The sequence below is a fragment of the Ovis aries genome, chromosome 14 (genome assembly GCF_016772045.2).
Source record: "Ovis aries strain OAR_USU_Benz2616 breed Rambouillet chromosome 14, ARS-UI_Ramb_v3.0, whole genome shotgun sequence".
Taxonomy (NCBI): Eukaryota; Metazoa; Chordata; class Mammalia; order Artiodactyla; family Bovidae; genus Ovis; species Ovis aries.
The window spans coordinates 64,137,617-64,156,922 of record NC_056067.1 but is presented as its reverse complement, the minus strand read 5'-3'; the positions used below and the strand labels follow the sequence as shown (position 1 = coordinate 64,156,922).

The window sequence follows — 19,306 nt, the reverse complement described above, 5'->3', positions numbered from 1 at the left end:
GTCACACTTCACTTTTTTCTTTGTTTTCAGCTCACTGGCTTAGTTGCTGCACAACACGTGGAATCTTAACGGACCAGGGGTTGAACCTCTGTCTCCTGATCGGCAGGCGGATTCTTTACCACCAAGCCACCTGGGAGGTCCACCTTTCACCTTGTAAAAAGACTTCCTTAAATACGAGATAATTTCCATTTTCCATTGCTTGCTGTGTTATCTTCCTTGGATTTTCCTCCCCCCAAACTTTAAACTTTTTATTTTGTATGGGGTATAGCTAATTAACAATGTTATGATATTTTCAGGTGAACAGCAAAAGGACTCAGCCATACATATACGTGTATCCGTTCCCCCCCAAGCTCCCCTCCCACCCAGGCTGCCGCGTGACACTGAGCAGAGTTCCCTGTGCTAACAGTGGGTCTTCTTGGTCATCCATTTGGAATACAGCAGTGTGCGCGTGCCCCTCCCCCACGCGGCAACCATAAGTCCGTTCTCTAAGTCTGTGAGTCTGTTTTGTAAGCAAGCCCATTGGTATCATCTCTTTCCGTTCCACACACAAGGGATGTCATACGATATTTCTCCTCCTCTCCCTGACTTACTTCACTCGGTAGGACGCTCTCTAGATCTCCCCAGATCTTCACTCTAGTAGGACGCGTGCTCTCGAAGCAAGATGTCTTTCCTTTAACAGTTGACTTGCAAGTCTGTTTATAAATGAACACTCGAAACGTTTTCTAATTGCATTTATGCACAATTTTAATTCAATTCTTGCAACACCCCAGTAGGTGAGTCAGAGACAATGTTAACAGGACATATTCAAAGACATCCAGAAGCCAGGAGTAGACGTGAGCTGGAACGCTCCTTCCCGTGGTGACCCCAGTTCCATGACTAATCTCTGTTGGACACACAACGTTCAGTATCTCCCAGGGGGCTCTTTGCAGGTCATGCTCCACAGAATCTCCTGGAATTTACTGCGCCATCCCAGACTCAGAATGGCCCACAGACAAGGCAACCGATTCCCAATTTTCATCAGGAAAAAAACCACAACTATATCCAGGGCGGGGGGTGGGGTGGGGTGGGGTCACGAGATCAAACCGTCCCTGCGGCCTGATCACAGAGCTCATCCTTCCAGTCCTGAACCACCTGCAGGACGTCCTTGTTCACCTCCGGGCCCTCCAGTCTCCTCATCATGTCCACGCCACGGCTTTGTCTCTTCTTGCTGTGAAAGGTAAGAATCAGTGTATGCTTTTTTTTTTTTTTTTTGCAGTCCTGGAAAAATACAGAAACCCTCTAGAACAGAACTTTACCACCCAGGAGACGGATAAACGGAACACTGCCTGTCAGATCAGTAAACAAAGGATGTCCCAGTCATCAGTGGTTGCCGGCAGAGCCAAAGGTGAGCTGGTGAGCCCTGAGGAACTCAGGAAGGAAGGGACAGCTGCCGTCCAGCAGCCGTCAGACTGCACCCACTCCCCACGGTGAGCCCTGAGGAAACTCGGGACGGGAAAACAGGGTCCTGGCCCCAGAGAGCTGAGGTGCACATCAAAGGAAGGCGTGCAGTGAGCCCAGAGTCTCCCAGCTTCCCATACACATGCTAAGTCACGTCTGACTCCTTCTGAGCCCGTGGACTGTAGCCCATCAGGCTCCTCCGTCCATGAGATTCTCCAGGCAAAAATACTGCAGTGGGTTGCCATTCCCTTCTCCAGGGGATTTTCTCTACCCAGAGATCAAACCCGGGTCTCCCGCATCGCAGGCAGATTCTTTACCACTGAGCCACCAGGGTGGAGGAGGACATGCACACACTGCTATATTTAAAACAGACAACTGGACCTCCCTGGAGGTGTCTAGCAGCTAGGACTCTACGATCCCAGTGCAGGGGAACCAGGTTCAGTTCCTGGCCAGGGAACTATATCCCACATGCCACAGCTAAGACCCTGAGCAGCCAAATAAATATTTTTAAAAATAAAATAGATAACCAACAGGACCTATTGTAAAAAAAATTAAATAAAATTTTTAAATGTAAAAAAAAAAAAGCAGACGGGAGTATCCGGGTCCACTTTCTCATCACAGACAAGCAAGAGTTGGGGCGTGGCGGCCCCATGAGGGAACTGTAGACCCCCAGGAAAAGGGTGCAGGATGCGGCCGCCTCCACCAGCAGCATCTCAGGCCCAGGGTCGCCCTCCCGACAGGGCGCCTTCCCTCCCAGGGCTGTGGCTGCCGCACCGGAAGCGGCGGGGACGTACAGGACGACCTCCGGGCGGAGCACCCTCTTCAGGGCGGCGTCCTGCAGGAGCTTGGCGCCCCGGAGCCCGACGCTGTTTCCGCTGAGGTCCAGGTGCCGCAGGGTCCGGTTGTGGAGGAGCACGGAGGTCAGGGCCGGGCAGCAGACGGAGGTGAACTGGCACTCCTCCAGCCTGCGGGAGGGAAAGAGGCCGGGGCTGAGCGCCGGGCAGCCGAGCTGTTCACAGCCCAGAAGGCGCACTGCGGCCGGAATACCTCGGTTCCTTCTGAATAGTCTGATGCTTTCCAACTGTGGTGTTGGAGAAGATTCTTGAGAGTCCCTTGGGCAGAAAGGAGATCCAACCAGTCCATCCTAAAGGAGATCAGTCCTGAATACTCACTGGAAGGACTGATGCTGAAGCTCCAGTGCTTTGGCCACCTGATGAGGAGAGCCAACTCATTGGAAAAGACCCTGCTGCTGGGAAAGAGCGAAGGCGGGAGAAGAAGGGTGCGACAGAGGGCGAGATGGTTGGATGGCATCACCGACTCGATGGGCATGAGTTTGAGCAAACCCTGGGAGTTGGTGATGGACAGGGAGGCCTGGCGTGCTGCAGTCCGTGGGGCTGCACGGAGTTGGACACAAGTTAGTGACTCGACAACAGAAGCTTCATTTTCCCTTTTAAAACTTTTATTTTGGAGCATAGTTGGTCGACAGCGTTGTGTTAGTTGTAGGTGTTCAGCAAAGAGATTCCCTTGTACATATAGATGTATCTTTTCTTTGAATAATGTTTTCCCATTTAAGTTATTATAGAGCATTGAGCAGAGTTCTTCTGTGCTACCCAGTAGGTCCTTGCTGGTTACCTGTTTTATGTATAGTAGCAGTTTTAAAAATTAAACTACTGTATAGCACAGGGGACTCTGCTCCATGCTGTGTGTTAGCCTGGTTAGGAGGGGAATTTGGGGGAGAACAGATGCATGCATTGGAGAAGGCAGTGGCCCCCCACTCCAGTGCTCTTGCCTGGACGACCCCACGGGCGGAGGAGCCTGGTGGGCTGCAGTCCACGGTGTCGCTAAGAGTCGGACACGACTGAGCGACTTCCCTTTCACTTTTCGCTTTCATGCATTGCAGAAGGAAATGGCAACCCCCTCCAGTGTTCTTGCCTGGAGAATCCCAGGGACGGGGGAGCCTGGTGGGCTGCCGTCTATGGGGTCGCACAGAGTCAGACATGATTGAAGCGACTTAGCAGCAGCAGCAGGGCTTGGAGAAGGAAATGGCAACCCACTCCAGTGTTGTTGCCTGGAGAATCCCAGGGACGCAGAGCCTGGTGGGCTGCTGTCTGTGGGGTCACACAGAGTCAGACACGACTGAAGTGACTTGGCAGCAGCAGCAGCAGATACATGTATGTGTGTTATGGCCAAGTCCCTTCACTGTTCACCTGAAACCATCACAACATTGTTAATCAGCTCTGCTGCTGCTGCTGCTGAGTCGCTCAGTCATGTCCGACTCTGTGCAACCCCATGGACTGCAGCCCACCAGGCTCCTCCATCCATGGGATTTTCCAGGCAAGAGTACTGGAGTGGGCTGCCATTGCCTTCTCCAGTTCATCAGGTACACCTTAATACAGAATAAAAAAGTTAAAAATACATTACTTATTTAAAATATAGTTGATTTACAATGTTGTATTAATTTCTGTTGTACTGCAAAATGATTCAAATATACATATGTATATATATTTTTCCACTTATGGTCACCTGGAAATGTATTCCATAGTTGCAAATATACTTCACTCAACCTAGGAGATACATCAATATTTAAATTTCTGGAGTAAAAGTATTGTGACCTCCAGTGAATTCCGTTCGAGTAGTTAATTATCAACAAAAATGAAATCCATTATCAGGATTAATCCTAGGAATTAAAGATGTAACATGAAGTGACTTAAATGATCTAGACTTAAGTGATGTCACTTATATGTGGAATATAAGAAATCACACAAGTGAGTAAATATTGCAAAACAGACAAAATCTCACAGATATAGAAAACAAACCAGTGTTAACAAGGGGGAGATGGAAAAAAGGGCAAATTAATTGAATATAAGAGAAACAAACTGTTAAGTATAAAATAAGTAACAAGGATGTATTGTACAACATAGGGAATCGTAATCATTATTTTATAATAGTGTTTAATGGGGTGGACTCTGTAAAAATACTGAATCCCGATGCTGTATGCCTGAAACAAGCAACTGGACTTCAATAAAAAAAACAAAAGCTCACATATCTGAGTGAAAAAAAAGACCTAGAGCTAGAACCCAGATCATACCAATAGTGAACCGAAAATGCAGGTAGGAAAGAGGCAAAAAAAAAAAAGCGCATACGCATAGCTGAATCACTTTGCTGTTTACCTGAAAATAACACAACATTGTTGATCAATCCCAATACAAAATTTAAAAGAAATTAAAAGCAACTCTAAAAACGTTTCAACCTTTGTTACTGGAGAAGAGATGTCTCTAAATCTTTTCTAAATATCTGGAGTAGCCACTATAACAATTAAAAATAGGACAGATCCTTTTAAGTCACTGACTAGTATGATGTTGGCATAGAGACATTATGAGAAGAAAAAATTATATACAGAGAAAAGAGCCCCTAAGCACAAACATTGATTTCAGAAGACTCCACCTAAGGCTAAGGTATTCGTCTAAAAGTAACATGTTTTCTGTACGTTTCACTGAATAGAAGAATTTTTCCCGGAATGATAGTCCTTAAACCCTAGCGTTCCTGGGACGCATGGGAGGGGTCTGTGAGATACAGACTGTGCAGGGCCCATGTGATCCAGCAACCCGACGTCTGGGTATGGACCCAGGAACTCGGAACGAGAATACCAGGTAGAGTTCTCTGCACCTCGTGTTCACAGTGGCACTGTTCACAACAGCCACGATACGGAGCGCCCTGGATGCCCTCCGCCAGATGAACGGGTAAAGACGGTGTGGTATGCACACAGTGGGACGCTACGCAGCCACGAAGCAGCAGCTGCAGCGCGTACTAACAGCAGAACACCTCGCAGCCACGAGGGAGAAGGAAGCCCTGCCGATTGTTGTAACTCGGGTGGACCTTGAGGGCGTAACGCTCAACGAGATAAACCAGATACACACAGACAAATTGTGCGAGAACCTGCCTTTCTAACAACTTCCCAGACAAAAACATTCACGGTCTGAGCCACTTCCCACGTGGCTCAGGGATAAAAAATCCACCTGCCAATGGAGGAGATGTAGGTTTGATCCCTGGGTCAAGAAGATCCCTGGGAAGAGGAAATTGCAACCCACTTTAGTATTCTTGCTGGAAAATCCCATGGACAGAGGAACCTGGCAGGCTGCAGTCCATGGGGTCGCAAAGTCGGACACTATTGAGTGACCACACACACACACACAGCCCACAGCGTCACAGAGACACGACCGAGCAACTGAGCAATATTTGAGGACTACACTCTGAGAACCACTGCTCTGAAGCTTCTAAGTCCTCTACCTGAATGGATGGCAAATCCCAGCAATGCAAAACACGTCCCCACATTCCACCCCGAGAATTTTACAGACCCCGGGTCCCAAAGGAAGCAATGGGGACAGCTTACTCGAGAACCTGGAGGCCAGAGTCAGGGTTCAACAGGGGCTGACACAGCAGGACCACGCCGTTGTCCCTCAGGCTGTTACAGCCAAGGTCCAGACTTCTCAGGGTTTTATTTTTTTCAAGAGCAGATGCTATATCTTGACAGCACTCGGAGGTGAGGGCGCAACTCCTCAGCCTGCAAAGAAACACCAACCAAAACACCTTTAAGCTCCTTTTCTGCCTTTTGTATTTTTTTTTTTTTTTTGTAAAACAGCTTTACTTAAATATAATAACTGGTGCTTTCGAACTGTGGTGCTGGAGAAGACTCTTGAGGGTCCCTTGGACAGCAAGATCAAGCTGGTCAATCCTAAAGGAAGCCACCCTGAATATTCATTGGTGATGCTGAAGCTGAAGCTCTAATACTTCGACCACCTGATGTAAAGAGAAGACTCATTGTAAAAGACCCTGATGTTGGGAAAGACTGAGGGCGGGAGAAGGGGGTGACAGAGGATGAGGTGGTTGGATGGCATCATTGACTCAATGGACATGAGTTTGAGCAAGCTCCGGGAGACGGTAAAGGACAGGGAAGCCTGGCGTGCTGCAGTCGATGGGGTTGCAGAGAGTCAGACACAACTGAAGTGACTTAGCACACTTGCGCAGCATCACTGGAAGGAATTTAGCACCATCTGCTGTTGGAACTGCCTCAAGCTAATAGCTCCGGCAGCGATGAAAAGGTGTCAGCATCTCTGACATCTCACAAAGCCGTGCCTCTGTGATTCCCCAGGGAGTTGCCCGGCACACAGTCTGAGAACTCTGCCCCTAGCTAGTTTGCCCCTGAGACTGAAACCACTGCCATCCTCCTCTCTGATACGCTTTCTTCCAGTATCCGCACGATGCCCCGCGTGCGGTAGGCTCTTGATCATCCGTGGCGTAAAGAAACATATAACATACACAGGGCAGTCTCTCCCCACCGCCCTATCCTTCCCCAGGGAGCTCCAGACAGCGGTGTCTAGGACTTACACCAGCCTCTGCAGAGGAGACGGAAAGTGTCTTAAGACGTTCCAGAGCTGCTTCGCCCCATCATCCTGCAAGGCGTTTTCTGCTAGGCTCAGGTGGGTCAGACTCTGGTTACTCACGAGAGAAAAGGCAAGACTTCCACAGGAAAGCGGTGTGAGGTCACAGCTCTCCAGCCTGTGGGTGAGACACTCACGGTCGGGATGCAGTCTAATTTGTTCCCTTGACTGGGTTTTTCCTGGGCTCCCGCTGAAACTCAACGGTTTCCATCTGGGCTTCCGATCTAAAGGCAGACGTCTCCTCCCACTTCTGTGACCAGGGCTTCCCAGGTTTAAAGGAGGGGACTGGGGGTCGTGATGTGAGAAGGAATTGTGGATTAAGAAAACAGTCACAGAGAGGGATGAAGAGGGTGAGAAAGTGGCCAGCAGGAACTCTAAGAGTGAAGACATTTATGGAGGTGACGTGGGAAGAGACAACATCTCTGAAAGTTACAGGAAGATGGAAAGGTGCCCTGAAGACGTATGGCAGGCCTTCATGTTAGAGAAGCTAAGTCCAGCGGGTTCCTTGGAGGGCTGGTGGTTATGGCCCTGTACTTCCACTGCAGGGGCAAGGGTTTGATCCCCGGTTAGGGAACTAACCTCTCACATGCTGTGTAGCCAAAAAGTAGCCAAAAAAAAAAAACCCAGCTAAGTGGAGAGGATGGTCCTGAAAGCATTTTCATCCACAGCAAGGGAGGGCAGATGTAAATAAGAAAGTGTCTCTGGTGGTCCAGTGGCTAAGCCTGCACATCCCCAGGGCAGGGGCTCACGTTCGATTCCCAGTCAGGGAAGTCGATCCCACGTGGTACAACTAAGACCGGCTCAGCCAAATAAATAAAATAAATATTAAAACGTTAAACGTTATAAAATGGAGAAAAGTATCTAATGTTGTCATTACTCGGCATGGTGACAGCTGATCACTGGACTTACCGTGGTGATCGTTCTGTGAGTTAGAAAGTACCAGGTCACCGGAAACTCACGTAAGGTTGTGAGTCAGTTATAGTTCAGTTAAAAAATAATCTAGTGCTTGAGTTACACATAAACAGCAGCATGTCATTTTCTCAACAGATGGGCCAAAGCTGTAACAGTAACAAGTGTCTGATGAGAATTTGGGGGATTTTCACACGCACCACAGGTGGGACTGCAAACTGGTACGTGTGGTCTGGAAACGAGCCTGGTAATCCTGAAGATGAGCGCCTCCGTGACAGGGCAGTTCGTGTATGTGTGCGTGCGTGCGCGTGCGCGCGTGCGTGCGTGCGTGTGCGTGTGCGTGCGTCCGTGCGCACAGCTCAGGCCTCAGCGGCAGATAGGACAGACGCTTAAACTGTTGTGCGTCCATACACACGTTGCTGCTCAGCACCAAAGAGGGACAGCCTGCAGAAACGAGGAAGCACAGGAGCCGGCTGCGACCTCGGTTGGCTGGGGAAAGCACACGCGGCCGACGAGGCCGCTCGGGAGCCCGAGGGCCTGCAGACCCGGCTCCGTGTCGGGTCCGTGTGCGGCCGGGTCGTGACAAACACAGGTGGGGAGCCAGAGCCCACCTCCAGATGGGGCGGGGGTCCCAGGGCCACCCGTGAGGAGGGAAGATGGTGCCGGCGAGGTTCCCGTGCGAAGAGGGGCTGACGACTGCCAGGATCCCTGTGCTCCTACCTCTGGGGACAGCAGGTGCAGACACGTGCTGGGCTAGAGCCCGGTCTGTCTCTCTGGGTCTCTCTCTGTGTGTCTTTCCCTGTCTCTGTCTGTCTCTGCCTCTCTGTCTCTGTCTGTCTCTCTCTCCGTGTCTCTGTCTCTGCCTCTCTGTCTCTCTCTCTGTCTCTCTGTGTCTGTCTCTCTCTCTCTCTGTCTCTCTGTCTCTGTCTGTCTCTCCGTGTCTCTGTCTGTCTGTCTCAACCCTCCACTGTCCCTCCCACCATTAACAGTCACAAGACTTCGCGTTGTTCCGTGATGCACTCTCCCCCTTTCCTGTCTGTCTCCGTCCACCGGCCGTCTGAGCCGCAGCACGGCACCCGGGAAGACTCACGACAGCCTCTCCAGCTGGCGCGCCACCACGGGGGGACACTGCTCGCCCCTCTCCAGGGAGCCACGTCTCAGCATCAGGGTCTTCAGATGGATGTTCCTCTTGAGATTCTTGGTGAAGTCAGCCCTGTTGGTGGGGTCGAACGGGCAACCTTCCAGCCTGCGGGAGTCATAGCAACAGCAGCCCTGAGCTCCCGGGGTGGGGCGTGGTGCCCCCAGCCACCCAACCTCGCGTCCTCCTCGGCCCTCATCCCTCCCCGAGAGCTGCGGGAGGGGGCTTCCACCCTCCCCGGGTGAACCCGCATCCGTTCAGCATCTGAACTGCACGTCAGCAACAGAAAACAAGCTTCCCTGCTGGCTCAGCTGGTAAAGAATCCACCGCAGTGTGGGAGACTCCGGCTCAATTCCTGGGTTGGGAAGATCCGCTGGAGAAGGGGAAGGCTGTCCACCCCAGGGCTCTGGCCTGGAGAATCCCACGGACTGCGTAGTCCACGGGGTCACAGAGGATCAGACACAACCGAGCGACTTTCCCTCGCACGGTAGAAAGCAACACACAGGTGGGGCCGTGACGCAGTGGCGTGGGTAACCGTGGGGCTCTAATCCCGAGACAGGGACTCCAGCCGCCCCTGAGCACACCTCCTTTCCATGCTTATCCGCCACACCACCTTCAGGATGAAGACCCATGGGACAGAGTGGGGGCTGCGGGCGGGGGGCGGGGTGGAGGAAATGACGGTTAAAGCGCAACCCCCCAGTTACAAGGCGAGTGAACTCGGGAGACCTCTGGTCCAGGGTGCTGACGGTGCTTAACTCGACGGCCGTGTGCACAGACGTGGCTGACAGAGCTGGTCTCAGGGGTTCAAACGGCGGCTTGTGAGCCGGCCAAGGGGTGAATCAGCCTGACGGTGGCAAGCGGCTCACAGTGTGTGCAGGTATGAGGCCATCATCTTAAAAAAGAAGCTGAGTGAACGGTCACAGATAGGAATGCAATGCTGCCATTTACAGAGATGGACCCAGGGATGATCATACTGCGCGAAGTGAGTCAGACACAGACATTCTGGTATCACTTATACGTGGACTCTGAAGCATAACATGAAGGAATTTACTTACAGAAGAGAAAAGACTCACAAACAGAGGCAAAAAACTCCCAGTTACCAAAGGGGAAAGCGGTGGGGAGAGGCAGAGACCACGAGTCCGGGATGAGCAGGCGTGTGTTCAGGAGAAAGTGTCCAGAATAGATCGCGTTGCTGTACAGCGGAAGCAAAGACGACGTTGTCAAGCAACTATACTCCAACTGAACAGCAGAGCAGATGAAGCAATAAGGGTTTCCTCTAAAGCACAGGGGACTGTAGGGCTTCCCAGGCTAAAGACCCGCCTGCCAACGCAGGAGACGCCAGTTCCATCCCTGGGTCGGGAAGATCCCCTGGAGGAGGGCCCGGCAACCCGCTCCAGTGTTCTTGCCTGGAGAATCCCCCAGACAGAGGAGCCTGGTGGGCTACGGTCCAGGGGGTTGCACAGAGTGGGACAGGACTGAAGTGACTTGGCACAGCACAGCATAGCCCAGGAAGCTATCTTCAATATCTCACAATAACCTATAATGGAAAAGAATCTGAAAAAGAAACCCTATCTGCAGGACGGAATCACGTTCCTGTACACCTGACACTAACACGGTACTGTAAATCGATGACACTTTGATAAAAGAAGCTGGAACGAGGAGCAGCTGCACCGCAGCGAGACATCAGCCAGGCTGAGCCTGTGGCCCGCGCCCTGGGCGCCGGCGTGCTCTCCCCGCCGCGCCTCCGGCCTCACCTGAGACACTGCAGGAAGCACCGCGGGTGCCTCAGGGTGTTGCAGAGAGCATCCATCACTCGGGGGCCCATTTCCGAGTCTCGGATTTCCAAGTGCCTCAGGTACTGGTTCTTCACCAAAACTCTGATGATGCCTTCACTCACCACGAGGGGGCCCACACGCTTAAAGCTGAAGAAGTAAGCGGTGTCAGTTACCACAGCGTCCTGCTAGCCCGTCAACCCTGAACACTCTCTGGAAGGACAGATGCTGAAGCTGAAGCTCCAGTGCTTTGGCCCCCTGAGGTGAAGAGCTGACTCACTGGGAAAGCCCCTGACGCTGGGAAAGAGAGAAGGCGGGAGGAGAAGGCGATGACAGAGGATGAGATGGTCGGATGGCATCACTGACTCGATGGACATGGGTCTGGGTGAACTCCGGGAGTTGGTGATGGACAGGGAGGCCTGGCGTGCTGCGGTCCATGGGGTCGTAAGAGTCGGACGTGACTGGGGCTGACGCTGAGGTCAGGGTGACTGGCACTCACATCAGTTTGAGCAGACGCTGAGGTCAGGGTGACTGGCACTCATCAGTTTGAGCAGGCTCTGGGAGATGGTGAAGGACAGGGAGGCCTGGCGTGCTGCGGTCGCTAAGAGTCGGACACGACTGGGGCTGACGCTGAGGTCAGGGTGACTGGCACTCACATGAGTTTTCGGAGGTTGCAGTGTGGATGCCTCAGGGCTGCGGCAAGAATCTCCACGGCCTCCGTGTCCATCGCGCTGTCTTTCACAGTCAGAACTTCCAAACTCTCATGTGTCTTAAACACAGAGCAGAAGTCTTGCCACCAGAGAGAACTCCTGTCACTGCCTTCTGGTCTGTGTGGGAGTAAAGAAAAAAACAAACAGGAAAAAAAGGCTCATCATTAGCGATTAAGCTCGAGAAAACCTACCAGCAAACCCAGGACTTGCTTATGACTGTGGATCCCTTTGGGGCTTTCCTGAGATGCCCTCACTTAGAAAGTGGCCCGGGGGACTTGCCTGGTGGCCCAGTGATTAAGAATCTGACTCGCAATGCAGGGGGTGTGGGTTCGATCCCTGGTGGGAACTAAGCTCCCACGTGCCTGCAGAGCAGCAAACCCCCGCGCTACAGCTCCTGAGCCCAGGAAGCACAGCTGGAGAGTCTGCGCTGCGAGGGGAGATCCCACCCGATGCAAGGAGGGAGCCGCCGCCGCCACCCAGACCCCACGCAGCCAAATGCGTAACATATACTTAACCAATAAGTACAAAGTCGCCCAGCAGAACTGCGCTGAGGCTCCTCACTCTATTCCAGAAGATTTGTGGCCAGTTTAACGTGACTGAGGGAGGGAGCGAGCTGCGCTGTGATCAGTCAGGATTCATGTGCGGGCAAGAATTAGGTCGCAAGATAGAAACCATATTCTTACTGTGTGCCAATGAAACTGTCATTAAGGAGAAACGCCTTGAAGCAAGGCAGAGAAGGGGAGTGTCACGTGACGCCCCTCGGACGTGGATGCAGATGAACTTACGGAACAGAAAGACTCACACGTAGAGAACGAACTTGCGGTTCAGTTCAGTCGCTCAGTCGTGTCTGACTCTTTGGGAGCTTCTGGTCAGCAGGGGGGAAGGGTGAGGGGAAGGGATGGTCAGGGAGTTTGGGATGGACATGCTCACGCTGCTATTAAAATGGAGAACCACCAGGGACCTTCTGTAGACACAGGGTACTCTGCTCAGGGCTATGTGGGGGCCTGGATGGGAGGGGGGTTTGCGAGAGAATGGACACGCGTGTATGTAGGGCCGAGGCCCTTCACGGTTCACCCAAAACGATCACAGCACCGTTAATCGGCTCTACCACAACATAAAGTAAAAACTTTTAAAAACGAAGAGTAAGAACTCTATAAAGGAACAGAATAAGGGGAAAGTTTATTACTACTAGTAGGGCACGGTGAGCACAGACTCTAAACTCTCTCCCAACAGCAGCGCGTTCAGTGGTTCAGCTCTGGTTTTCGCCTTCACTCTTCCCGTCACAGACGCCCCACTGGACAGCTCGTGCCTGGAGACTTAAACATTACAGCGTGCGCGGGATGAGGGGGCAGACGGGGAGGCTTAGACAGTACAGTGTGCGAGGGATGAGGGGGCAGACGGGGAGGCTTAGTACAGTGTGCGCGCGATGAGGGGGACAGCAGGGGGCCCCACAGAATAACGGGGTGACAGGGAGCCCCACGTGCGTGGGGGCAGGGCCCTCGGCACAGCAGGGAGGAAGGTGAACTGTGCACTCCTGCCGGTGCAGGAGATGTGACAGACGCGGGTTCGATCCCCGGGTCAGAAAGGCCCCCTGAAGAAGGACATGGCAACCCACTCCAGTGCTCTGGCCTGGAGAATCCCACAGACAGAGGAGCCTGGCGGGCTGCAGTCCGTGGGGTTGCAAAGAATCAGACACGACTTAGCAATTAAACAACGGGAAGTTTAGAATGTCACATACTCTTAGACATGTTGGTCAGTGAAACTGTACCAAACATTCACGACAACCCTCAGCCGAGACATAAACACTTGTTTCCCGCTCGTGTTTTCAACGAAGCCATACTGTTTCAAGCAGAATTACTTGGAATATGACTAAACACAGGCCCTGCAGAACATTTAACCCAGCACTTCCTTCAGCTGCATGAAAGAGAAAAAAAATATACGAAGTTTCTCTCGTTCACTGATGGTCTCTGGGGTTCAGATAATGAAGTCACCATTGAGCCCACCGCTACAAATTCTTTTTTTTTGTTAAACCGGAACAGCCTGTTTATAAGACAAACTCCGATGCGCAAGGGATCCACTCACGACAGGCGGTCACCCTTGACGCCCAGGAGACGCTAGACAAGGTTCCCCAGCAGGACGTCGAATCCCACCGAAGGGGAGGTTCAAGCACTTACCGGGGGGAAGGCAGCCGGCCTGGCGAGAGGCTGGTCGCTTTGGCGACGGCCCAGGCGACGGCCAGTTCTAGCTCCTGCAGCCGTGGGCAGAACTTGAGGCAGAAGGCAGAGACCTGCAGGTCTCTGACCTCGCTGATGGCCAGCCGCGCCTTCCGGTGGTTGTGGAGGATCTGACCCACGAAGGCCTCCTCCCGGATCTCGTGCAGACAGTAGAGAAGCTGGGGGAGCCCGTGCTTCGGGGTTGGGAGGTCACCGTCGGGCGGCACGGTGGCAACCTTCAGCAGCTTCCTCTTGTTCCCCAGGGACACCTTGCACCCAAACAGCTGCTCCACGGCCAGGGCGCACGTGTCATTCAGCAGGCCAAACAGGAAGAGCGCCATCCCGGCCAGGTGGTTTCTCCTTCTCTCGGGATGAGCGAGCAGCTGTAAGATGCGGAAGCGGTCCAACGCCTGGAAATTCCTGAGCCTCTGCGGGAAGCAGAGGACGAAGAGCAGGGCGGCAAAGAACTCCTGGAAGCTGGGGTGGGTGAAGGCGACGAGGTCCTCGCCGGCCACCGCCCTGCGGAGGACCCTCACCCCGAGAAACGCCTCGACGTCCCTTTCGTCCAGTCTGGCCAGGCTGAGGTCCGTCTCACCGAACACCCACTGGTTCTTCCACATGCCTTCTGCAGCCAAGGAGCACAGACGTTTCAGCTGCTCCTGGTGGGTCTCGCCGACGGCGTGCCTCACCCTGGTTGGCAACAGGCTGGAGAGGTAGTGGGCGAACACGGCTGTGGCGTTGGGGAACGCCTGCGGCAGGCCGCTTCCTCTCTCCATCTGCCGCTTCAGACAAGAGCAGACCAGCCAGCAGGTGACGGGGACTCGGCACATGGAGAAGAGGACCGCGTTGCCCGTGGCGAAACTCAAGGCTGCGTCAGCATCATGCCTGTTTTTGAAGTACGACCTGAAATACATGGATCTCTCAGGCGCGCTGAAGCCCGTCAGGGGGATCAGAGAGGGGCCTTTCAGAAAGGGGCTCACGGTCTTCCACAAGCTGGACCTCAGGAAGACGATGAGCGTGGCGTCAGGGAGCATCCTTTTGCTCAACAGACTGGTCAGGAGGACAGAGCCTGGCATTTTCTGGCCCCAGTCTTCACTCAGGTCCTCCGGTCTGTCTATGAGGGTCAAGGTTAGCTCCTCGAAGCCGTCCAGCAGGAGGAGGAGGTGCTCCGGGTGGGAGAGGATCCTAGACGCGAGAGCCAGAGACCCAGACAACTTGTGGGCGATCAGCTCGGAGAAGCTCTGCTCCTCCGGCCGGTCCAGCTCCCGGCAGTGGAGGTAGAAAGCGAGCCAGCCCTTGTGGGCGTAGAACGTGTCCTGCGCCCACCGCAGCATCAGTGTGTTGGCCACGGTGGTTTTCCCGACACCGGCGTCTCCCTGCAGGACCACGGTCCCGGGCTGTCTTCCTTGGGGCTTTCTGGGGAGAAGAAGGCACTGCAGGAGAGTGTCTTCTCTCCAGGGCTCTTGGTAAAAGAAGTCCACGTTGTTCCCAGGCCAACATGTCCTGTCGCACAGGGTTGAGTGCTCACTCATCACACGTGCCTTGTACTCCCGAATTTTATCTGCAAGAACGAGACGGCGGAGACACGGGGTCCAGCATCAGCTGTTGCTGAGAACTAAGCGACCAACCAGAGGACGAGCCTGCGTGTCCACCGCCGGCTGCAGCACACAGGTGCACTGATCAGGCGCTTGTGCTGCAAGCGCTGGCGGTCCGGGGGCGAAGGCTCCACGCTCCCAATGCAGGGGGCGCGGGCTCTGCCCCTGGCCAGGGAACTAGACCCCACATGCCGCAGCTAAGACCTGGCACAGCCAAAGTAGATTAAAAATATATTATGAAAAGGACTGAATCCAACCAAGTGAGAGAGAGAAGGATGGTGGCTGGACTTCCTCCCGAGATGAGTCCTTTATCTGAAGTTCCGGTTCACAGAAGGGACGCTGGCACACCCGTTTGCAGCCCCCCGCGCCTCAGGAAACCAGCATCTCATCCCAACCCACCGCCTCTCGTCCGCCAGGGTCTATGCGGGGCCAGCACGCACCAGACTCATCTTCCTCCAAAGTCAGCACCCTCCTTCTCAGGCTCGAGGCCTCCGGTTCCAAGTTAGGTAACATTTCTGGAACAGACCGAAAAAACATAAAAGGAGCCTGTCTCACAGGCATGACAAGACGGACAGAAAGACAGAGCTGCCCAGAGGCAACAGGGCTTTTAAGGAGAGCGGCGGCCAGGCCATCTGTCCTCTCCCCTTCTTGGCGCAGGGAGAGGGAAACTCCTGGCTTCCATCGCCATGGTGGGAGGCGAGAACGGTGCGAGGTGAGAATGGTGCGAGGCAAGAACGGTGCGAGGCGAGAACGGTGGGAGGTGGGAATAGTGTGGAGGTGGGAATGGTGGGAGGCGAGAATGTTGCGGAGCCGGCGGCACCGGGCAGGGTGTCTGTGTGTGTGTTCAGTCGCTTAGTCGTCAGGTAAAGCCAATGTCAGAAGGGTGGGGAGAGGAGGGAAGTTCTAGAATAAAAGTGTTTTAAAAGCTGTGATGCGTGCGTGCTGAGTCGCTTCAGTCGTGTCTGACTCTTTGAGACCCCGTGGACTGTAGCCCACCAGGCTCCTCTGTCCACGGGATTCTCCAGGCAGGAATGCTGGAGCAGGTCGCCATTTCCTTCTCCAGGGGATCTTCCCGACCCAGGGATGGAACTTGTGTCTCCTACACTGCAGGCGACCTCTCTACCTCCAAGCCGCCAGGGAAGCCCATACGTGTGTGTGTGTGACTGTGTGCACACACACACACACACACAGAGACACAAACTCACACACAGACACACACACACACTCACACACAGAGACACACACACTCACACACAGAGACACACACACTCACTCACACAGAGACTCACACTCACACACACACTCACACACAGAGACAAACACTCACACACACACTCCACTACTTGCCCTTGTTCAGCTGGCCCACAGGAGCGGCGGAGAAAGCGCTGAGTTCTCCAGCCCCCAAGCCCGCCCCGCCCTGTTCTAGATCCCCTCTCACCGTTCAGCTCCCTCTGCGTCTGAAGACACAGCTCTGTCTGGTTCATCTTGGTGAAGATGTCACGAGCCACCTCCCAGGCGCGTCGTCCCGGGAAGTACTCGGTCAGCAGATGGACCACCTCCCCGCAGCGGGCTGACTTCAGCTGGCCCCAGGTGAGCGGGGTGCAGCCGGGGCTGGGGTCCTCCTCCACCAGAAGCTCCTTGAACCTCTGTAGCTGCTCCGCGCTCACAGACAGCATGAAAAGCATGACTCCGTTTCTGAAGGGGAGGGTGGAAGAGGAGGGCTCCAGCGAGGGAGGGGAGACACCAGAGCGGGACAGAGGGGAGGACAGGCAGGAGCAGGGGTCAGAGTTCAAGTCCACGTCGCCCATGGTCACTCAGGGTCGGGAACCGCAGCGCCGGCGGGCAGAGGGGACCAGCTGGCAGGGAAGACAGAGGCAGCCTGCGGAGACATGAGGTTACAGAGCGTGAGAGCACCACCTGGGGAGGAGGTTTACGTCGTCTAACCCTGGCGGCTTCCCTGGTGGTCCAGACCTAAAGAACCCGCCTGCAGCGCAGGAGACCCGGGTTCCATCCCTGGGCGGGGAAGAGCCCCTGGAGGAGGAAATAGCAACCCGCTCCAGTACCCTTGCCTGGAGAATCCCACGGACGGAGGAGCTTGGGGGGCTGCAGTCCTCGGGGTCACGAAAGGGTGTGATATGACTGAGTGGCGAACACTGTAAGCGGTGGAGCCTGTCACACGCTGGATTTTCTCTTTCGCTCCCTTCCTGGGAAATTCTCTGTCCTGTGGGAAGACCTGGGGTCCAGCCGGTGCTGGGGCTCAGCATTTAGACTCAGATCCGCTCTGGTGTTTATTCTCTTGTCACCTTTGACGGCAGGAATCTTATCACAGGTGCTGGGCATGGTTCTCGGACACACGCAGAGGTGCGTTTAAGACAGTGCCTGGCACATCAAAGCGAGTAGTGACTCAGGGCTTCCTTCTACACCACGGTCATTTTAAAGACTCAATGAGCGTTTATAAAAAGTGCCTGAAACCAACGTCGCCGTTTAGGAAGGTGAAACACTCAGGAGAGGGCCGCTGGTTAGATTTGCATGACAATGGGAATTTCTTAGGGCTGCTGAACTGTACAGTTAAATGCGGTTAATATAGTAGGTTTTATATTGTGTCACATTTACCACAATAAAAAAAAAAAAAGCCAACGTCAAAAGGGCGGGGAGGGGAGGGAAGTTCTAAAATAAAAGTGTTTTAAAAGCCATAATGCGTGCTTGCTAAGTTGTTTCAGTCCTGTCTGACTCTTTGCAACCCCATGGACTGTACCCCGCCAGGCTCCTCTGTCCATGGGATTCTCCAGGCAAGAATACTGGACTGGGTTGCCATTTCCTTCTCCAGGACATCTTCCCAACCCAGGGATCGAGCCTGCGTCTCTTGCGTCTCCTGCGTCTCCTGAACTGGCAGGCAGGTTCTTTACTCCAGCGCCACCTGGGAAGCCCAAAGGCTGTAATAAAAGCAGATGCAACTTGTGTTCCTAGTTTAAACAAGACAGCTGCAGGAGACATTCGTAGGACAGCTGCGGAAATCTGAATATGGATTTGATAATATATGGTATTAAAGAACTGATGAAAATATATATTTTTTAAAAGGTATATACGTTATTCCCTTCTACCGATCTTCACATCACATCCTCTTGCGCCGGCTGGCACCGGATTTACTGTGTGTAAAGAAGGAATGTGGAGAAGAGAGAAGGAAGTCTTTATCAGGAGGGGCTTGTGTCTCAGTCTCCTTATGCTCACATCCTATTGCTTCTCTGAGGTTTTTTTTTTTTTTTTAATATTTTGGGATGTGGACCATTTTCAAAGTCTTTATTGCATTTGTTACCATAATGCTTCTGTTCCATGTTTTGGATTTTTGGCCACAAAGCACGTGGGATCTTAGCCCCCTGACCAGGATGGAACCCACCCCCACACCGGAAGGTGGGGTCTCAACCGCTGGACCACCAGGGGAGCCCCTCTCTGAGCCATCTTTCCTATCTTTCCGCGCTCATCCCGCTTCCGGGAACTTCCCGGTTGCTTCAGTCACCCGGTGTTGGGCGCTGACTCCAAGTTTTCTCTCTTTCCCTTCCAGCAGTGGTTTTGGACAACTGCAAGCTCCCTGTGGATAAGAACCACCTCCACTCTTGACTCCGTTATTCTGCTATTTGAGCAAAAAGAAGCAGCCTAGGTTAAGACAAAGGAAAGATCTTCAATATAACCACCTAACTTCACACCTCGAGGAACTAGAAAGAAGCGCAAACTAAGCCTCGCGAATGCACGGGGCTGACCCAGTAACGGTGAGAAAGCGCTGCGGAAGACTAGGACGTAGAAAGGAAAACAACCCACTCACCCCGAAGAGAGCTAGGCTTCCTGGCTCCTTCCTGTCACAGACATCTCCCAAAGCAGAAAGGGAAGGCGCTGGGCCGGCCCGCCTTCCACCTTTATGAGCTCCGGGCTCCACTCAGCTTCCCATTGGCTGCGGCTGGCGCGTTGCCGCCTCCTCACCGCACAAGCTGGAAAGCATTTAGCGTTCTGAGTGGGAGGCCCTGGGCTGCAAGGCTTGTCCTCACGGGTGCTCCCATTTGGGAAGGACCTGCGCCCCTGCCTCTATTCAGAAGAACAGGCAA

The 19,306-nt window shown here is 53.5% G+C and overlaps 1 protein-coding gene across 1 annotated transcript; it reads right to left on the bottom strand.

The window, feature by feature from the left end:
• Positions 1–771: 771 nt before the first annotated feature.
• On the bottom strand, positions 772–19,096 carry NLRP8 (NLR family pyrin domain containing 8). The gene is made up of 11 exons (XM_042232566.2): positions 19,030–19,096; positions 16,651–17,091; positions 15,653–15,727; positions 13,579–15,178; positions 11,351–11,521; positions 10,677–10,844; positions 8,875–9,030; positions 6,823–6,993; positions 5,828–5,998; positions 2,232–2,402; positions 772–1,207 (listed from the first exon to the last, which is right to left on the bottom strand). The coding sequence occupies exons 2-11, from the start codon at positions 17,018–17,020 to the stop codon at positions 1,078–1,080; spliced, it is 3,183 nt and encodes a 1,060-aa protein (XP_042088500.1). The 5' UTR covers positions 17,021–17,091; positions 19,030–19,096; the 3' UTR covers positions 772–1,077.
• Positions 19,097–19,306: the final 210 nt, after the last annotated feature.

What these genes read in the sequence shown, in the direction of transcription:
- NLRP8 (XM_042232566.2), bottom strand. Translation starts at nt 17,020, where the DNA reads ATGGGCGACGTGGACTTGAACTCTGACCCCTGCTCCTGCCTGTCCTCC. An exon ending in TGCAACCTCCGAAAACTCAT is followed by an intron (nt 10,845 to 11,350) that starts GTGAGTGCCAGT and finishes TTACTTCTTCAG; the next exon opens with CTTTAAGCGTGTGGGCCCCC. An exon ending in TGCTTCCTGCAGTGTCTCAG is followed by an intron (nt 9,031 to 10,676) that starts GTGAGGCCGGAG and finishes TGACTCCCGCAG; the next exon opens with GCTGGAAGGTTGCCCGTTCG.